Source organism: Drosophila mojavensis, unplaced genomic scaffold (genome assembly GCF_018153725.1).
Source record: "Drosophila mojavensis isolate 15081-1352.22 unplaced genomic scaffold, ASM1815372v1 contig_81, whole genome shotgun sequence".
Taxonomy (NCBI): Eukaryota; Metazoa; Arthropoda; class Insecta; order Diptera; family Drosophilidae; genus Drosophila; species Drosophila mojavensis.
In genome coordinates, this window is record NW_025318907.1 from 4,173,758 (window position 1) to 4,179,534 (window position 5,777).

Sequence of the window (5,777 nt, forward strand, 5' to 3'; positions counted from 1 at the left end):
ATATGTACAAGCTCTACAAGTCTGTGAGTGTTTCGATATTACAAGACCGTCCCCAGTCGTCCCCAGCCGTCCCCAGCCGTCAATTCATCTATCTTCAACGCTGATTCAGACGCCAACCCAGTTCCCTTAAAAGAGTCGCCGACAAATGATGATGTAGTTATTGGCGGTGCCGGGGAGATAGCTCTCTGATGCCCAGACATTGGTTTTAGCATTTGGCATAACGAGCTGTCAGAGATTAGTTGCTTTTCCCATTCGCACCATGGTTGAATTGGGGGCAAATCAGGCGAATAATATGAGAGAGTCGCTCAAGTGCGCAGTTATCGAAGCTATCGATTAATCAACTTGTTTCTGTTCTTTTCTTATGAAGAATGTGCAGAATGTGAATCGAAATGATATAAATAAATGCAAATAAACTTGTGTGATTTAGAAAATTTATAAAATATAAATGCAAAGTCAAACAGTAAGTCCTTAAATGTATTTACATAGCACATAAAATCGATTTATTTTCTGTATAATAATTTATTGAAATAGCTTAGATTGATTTAATTAAAATAAAAACGGGGAAATGCATTTATTCAAATTCAAATTTGTAAATAATATATGTTTTTCCAAATTAATTAATTATACTGATTATAAAATTACATTTTCGGAATATGTATCGCCCTATGTAGAGCTAATCCTATTTAAAATATATTTCCACTTCGTTGCCAGCTTTGCCCACTGTAAGATCCCGTCTGATTTACTGTAGCACGTTTACGTTTGCTTTCCATTTGATGTCTCTGTCTGGCCTTTTGATCTTGCTGCACCAGGGCAAAAGGCTCTCTTTTTGTATCTTTTAGTTTGTCTTGTCATTTTTAGTGGCTTAATGACTTCTATTGCAGAATATGAGAAATGTTTGGCAGCATCCAGTTCGCATTGGGCAGCCCACAGATGGGCCTACAGAGAAATCTGTATAGATTCGTGTGCTGTAGCGATTTATATGCGGAGTCCGTGTGTTAAATATTTAACGATTTGTACTTTATTTATACGTTTGTCATAAATTACTTTAATATTTAAAATGCACATTGCTCTCGTTTGGGCGCACATACCATCACCATCACCATCACCATCAGCTTCGGCATCGGCATCGGCATCAGCAGGCACATCAAGTGGCAGCCATCACATGCAATGTGAGAAATCATGCATAAAAATTTATTATGTTCAAGCGCATGTTGCAACATCATGTTGCATGTGCCTGCGCTCTGCCCAGCGCTCCTGCCTCTCCTTCTGCCTGTGCCTGCGCCAGCGCCTGTGCCTGCAACCATCATAATAATATCAATGGCACAGGCAAAAAATGTTTCTGCACAGAAAAAAGGAATCGAATCATATATGCAAACAGTAAACGAGATTTATAACGAAGTTGCCATGCACTTTACAGAATGAATTCATCACAATAACGGTAAGTAACCGAAAAGTTAACGCAAGCTGTTTTATTAATGTAACTTTCTTGAAATACTCTATAGAAATTATAATATTATTTGCGCTATGAAAAATTAATAGTTTGCGTACATATTGTTGTTTTTTAATTAAGTTTTAATTTCAGCTTTCAATGAAATAAATTAAAGGAGCTTTAAAAAAATTAATTTAGTTTAGAATAATTTACATTTATATATATATATATACAATTATAAGTAAGTATATGTACATACATTTAAAAATATAAAATGTAAGTAAACTCTTTCTTTTTGATTTTTAAAATAAATTTTAAGACTAATAAGGAATATTTTATTTTATTATTATTTTTATTTTTTTTAAATACGTCTATTGAATTTTTAATATTTATATAATTTTTTCTTTTTAATTTTGTAATAATTTTTAACTAATAGGAGAACAACAAATGCTTTTAAATTATATTAAATGATTTACATTTTTGCATTAAATAATTATTGGTTTGGCCTTCTTCAAGTAATTAAAATCGTATTAAAAATGTAAGCTCTTTCAAAGTAATTAATATTGAATTGAATTATATTTGTTGAAATATTAAAAAAAAAAATAATAATAATAATAATAATTATTGTTTGAAAGTGAAGAATATAGAAAATGTTTATTGTTAAATAATAAATATATATGATATATTCATAGAAAATGTTTATTGTTAAATAATAAATATATATGATATATTCATTAAAAAAGAGCTCTATTAAACTTTAAATTTGTTTTAATTTTCCTGATTTTTATTTATTTGTTTTTCTGCATAATAAATTTAAAAAAGATTTTTTTATATCCTCTATATATCCATTAAATTGAATATTTATTATGTCATGTAGTCTTCAGTCGTGTCACACAGCTGTGGTTATAGCTAAGCTAACCGCCCTGTTGAGTACAAGCTCGTGCTTTTGTTTGCTGCGGCACATTGCAAAGTGCAGCAATGCAGCACAGCAACAGCAACAGCAGCAACAGCAACAGCAACAGCAACAGCAGCAACAGCGACAGCAGCAACAGCGACAGCAGCAGCGCAGTCGACGCCAGCTGCGACTGCGGCGGCAACATCATTTGAACTGTCATTAAACTTTGACTATCATCCTTTTATTATTTGGAGCTACCGTTGCCTGGCCCATGTTGCAAGCGTTGCTGTTGTTGCCCCATTGTTGTTGCTGCCAATTGTTGCAGCATTTTATATATATTTCGTTGTTGTTGTTGTTTTCTGTTATTTTTTTTTTCTGCATTGCGCCTGCTTTGTTGTCGCTGCTGGCGTTGTTGTTGCTGGCATTTTGTTTTGTTTTCCCTAACACGTGAGTTCACCGCAGCGCACGTTGCAAGTTGCTGTTGTTGCTTTGGCCTTTGTGTTGCTGCCAACAAGAGCAAAAGCGCTGCATGGCTTGCAATATTTGTGTTATGAAGTGTGCGAGTGTGTGAGCGCACACACACACAGATGCCAACATATGTGCATGCATTTTTTTATGCCGTGCTCTCCTCTCTGATGTGTCGTAATAGACGTCCTTTATTATGGCCAGTTGCATTTTGTAATATGCATTTGTCAACACAAAAGACTCGGCTGCCCCGCCGCTGTTGGCCAACTTCAATTGCAGGTGAAATGTTGGCTAACGAGCAACTCCACTCGACTCGACTCGACTCAACTCAACTCCTAAAAGGCAATACAGACTGTGCAGCTTTGCCGCTTTTGGCCATCTATTTGTCATCAAATGAAATTTATGGCCAAACGCAATGAGACAACGAGCTATTCCCATAGCCAAGTGTCATTGCGGTAAAGGGTTCAACAGAAGTATTCTATGGATCGGAAGGATGAGAGTACGAAATAGGTGATAAGCTTTTCTTTTTCAATAAAATTACAAATTTTAAGTGGAAGTTTCTCAAATAGATCTCTAAGCATCTTCAGTGAGAAATCGATTTGCTGAGCTCGATAATGCGATGCTTAGGAGTCTTCGTTGCTGGATTCGGATGAACTGTACTGTGGTACTAGCGACTGAGCATGTTCGGACAACCTCACCTCAGTACGATCAATGTGCTTAAAGTATTCGGCGGTATGTGGATCCGGTAAATGGGTGTCGGCGCGTTTCGTCTGAGTGGCGACCAGGGAGTGGCGCTTGATGTAGGCCTCGCGAAGTTTCGGGTCCGGTGCCTCTCTTTCGAATGGTGCTTCATCGAAGGTGATCTCAGGCAAATGCTGGACATGGCCACCGTGCTTTATGTACGCTGCCAGCTCCTCCGGCGTCATATTTTTGGTCTTGATGAGCTCTGTGAAGGCGCGCTTGGCCTCCAGCTGCTTGGCCTGTGAGCGCTTCAATCGATAGAAGTCCTCGCGCTCGAACTCCTCCAGCTCACTGCTGATATACTTGGCCGTTGCGGACAGCTGCGGCAGGACTACAAAGTCCAGGGCATTGACTCGCATGTTGGTCTGATGCGAGGCGTACATCAACAGGCGCAGCATGTACTCGAGCGATGCGTACTCGACGATCAAATTCAGCGCGTCTTGAAAGTTCGTGCGCACCTTCGCCACCTGTTGACCACCGCAGTTGAGGCCAACCAGCGGCTGGGCGTTCATGTCGGAGATCTCCAAGTCGAAATAGTTCAATGTCACGCCCACGATCTTCTGCTGGCGCCTAAGCAAGTATGTGGTTGCCTTCTTTTGGTCTGTGACAGTCAAGGGCTTGAAGTCCGCGCCCAGCAGGTTCGCCTTGGTCACTGAGAAGATGGCGTTGCGCATCACATCATCCAATTTATCCCCCTTGGCGACCATTTGGGCCTTCAGCTCCCGCAGCTTCATGTCGATTGCATCGCGCTTGCGCATTAGCAGCCGAATGCCACGCTTGGCGGCCAGGATCTTTTGACTCATCAGCACCGCATTGGCGCGAGATGGAAATATCTGAATCTTGTCGTTGACGGCCATCTTGCAGCAGCACCCGCACCTCTCACCAAGGACTTCCTGTCACTCGCTGCTCCTCGTCACAGCCAGCTGAACGAGCCGGGAACTCCTAGAAATATTCTTTGAAAAACTTTAAATTTATTTAAAAGCTTGACTTAAAAATCATTTTGTGCTTTTGAAATTATTATCTAAAAAATAAATTCAGTTGACCTCACAACGAAATAAAAGTGTATATATATAAAGAGAATTTATTTACATTTTTAAGACATTTTGTAGTCTTAATGAATATTTTCAGAGATCGAGATCAAGTTTAAGTTATCGTCTAAAAAACAAGTTCAGTTGATCTAGCCACGAAAAATAAATAAGCGTATATTTAATTGAATTTATTTAAATATTTAAGAAATTTGTTTGTCTTAAAATAAAATACGAATTCTATAAATTGAATTGAACACTGATAGTTAAATAAAGATTTATCTTTTATGTATTTGTAGAAAATATAAAAAACAATATTTATTATTTTCAATAAGCGAAGTAAAAATAATATTAAATTAAATCTATCTGTCATTTAATGTTTATTAAATTTTTATTTTCAGTATTTCAAATTTATAAATATATTTAAAATGAATGCAAGCTTAATTATAGTAAGTAGTAATATTCAATGTGCAATTAATTTGTATCTATAATTTATTGTAATTTATTTTTTGAATAATATACAGTAAGAATATAAATCTCAAAAGATTATATATCCGCACTTAAATTTGGAATATATCAAACAAAAATAACTTCTTATATATACCTATATATACCTACCAAAATAACATCAATGTCTGTCTAATATTATATGATATAGTTTTTGCTTCAATTTAGCAGTTACAGCTGGAATTTCAAACTGGAATTGAAGCAGGAAATGTATTTGTGCCTTGTTAAACACACACACAAACACACACAAACACACATAAACACACACACACACAAACACACGAACTCTCATACAGGACTTGTAAAATTGTTTGCTTTTCAATTTGAACAACGTCTCTTTCAATATTTTCATTGCATTTCCGTTATGAAAGTATTTGCCTTAGTGCAGCTTGGGCTTGTTATGATTTCAACTTGTTGCACGTGAAATGCATAACATAATTTTTACTCCGCCCGCAGCCGTGGCAGCGAATAGCGACTAGCGACTCTTTGGCCCTAGAATATAGTCCAGGCACGTAAAGCCTGCAGCCGCCAGAGCCGTTCTCAGTCTCAGTTCCTTGAGACTCGAGCTCCACATGCGGAAGTTCTGCCTCGGCAGCGAGAATTTCAATGCAGAGCGCTTAAAGTGCAAGTGCTGCAGTGGAGGCTTTAATTGAAATTTGCAGTTGACGGCTGCGGGATAGGGGCGTGGCCCACAGAGTAGATTAGCTATGTACAT

General features: G+C 37.6%; 1 protein-coding gene across 1 annotated transcript; it reads right to left on the bottom strand.

Annotated features, from left to right (window-relative positions):
- Window positions 1-3,296: 3,296 nt before the first annotated feature.
- LOC6580707 (V-type proton ATPase subunit D 1) lies at window positions 3,297-4,558 on the bottom strand. Its single transcript, XM_002006474.4, has one exon. It carries the CDS (start codon window positions 4,385-4,387, stop codon window positions 3,413-3,415), a length of 975 nt encoding a protein of 324 aa, XP_002006510.1. The 5' UTR covers window positions 4,388-4,558; the 3' UTR covers window positions 3,297-3,412.
- Between the last annotated feature and the right edge of the window lie 1,219 nt (window positions 4,559-5,777).

Bases quoted from the DNA above. Each gene is read 5' to 3' on its own strand.
- LOC6580707 (XM_002006474.4), bottom strand. From the start codon at position 4,387: ATGGCCGTCAACGACAAGATTCAGATATTTCCATCTCGCGCCAATGCG.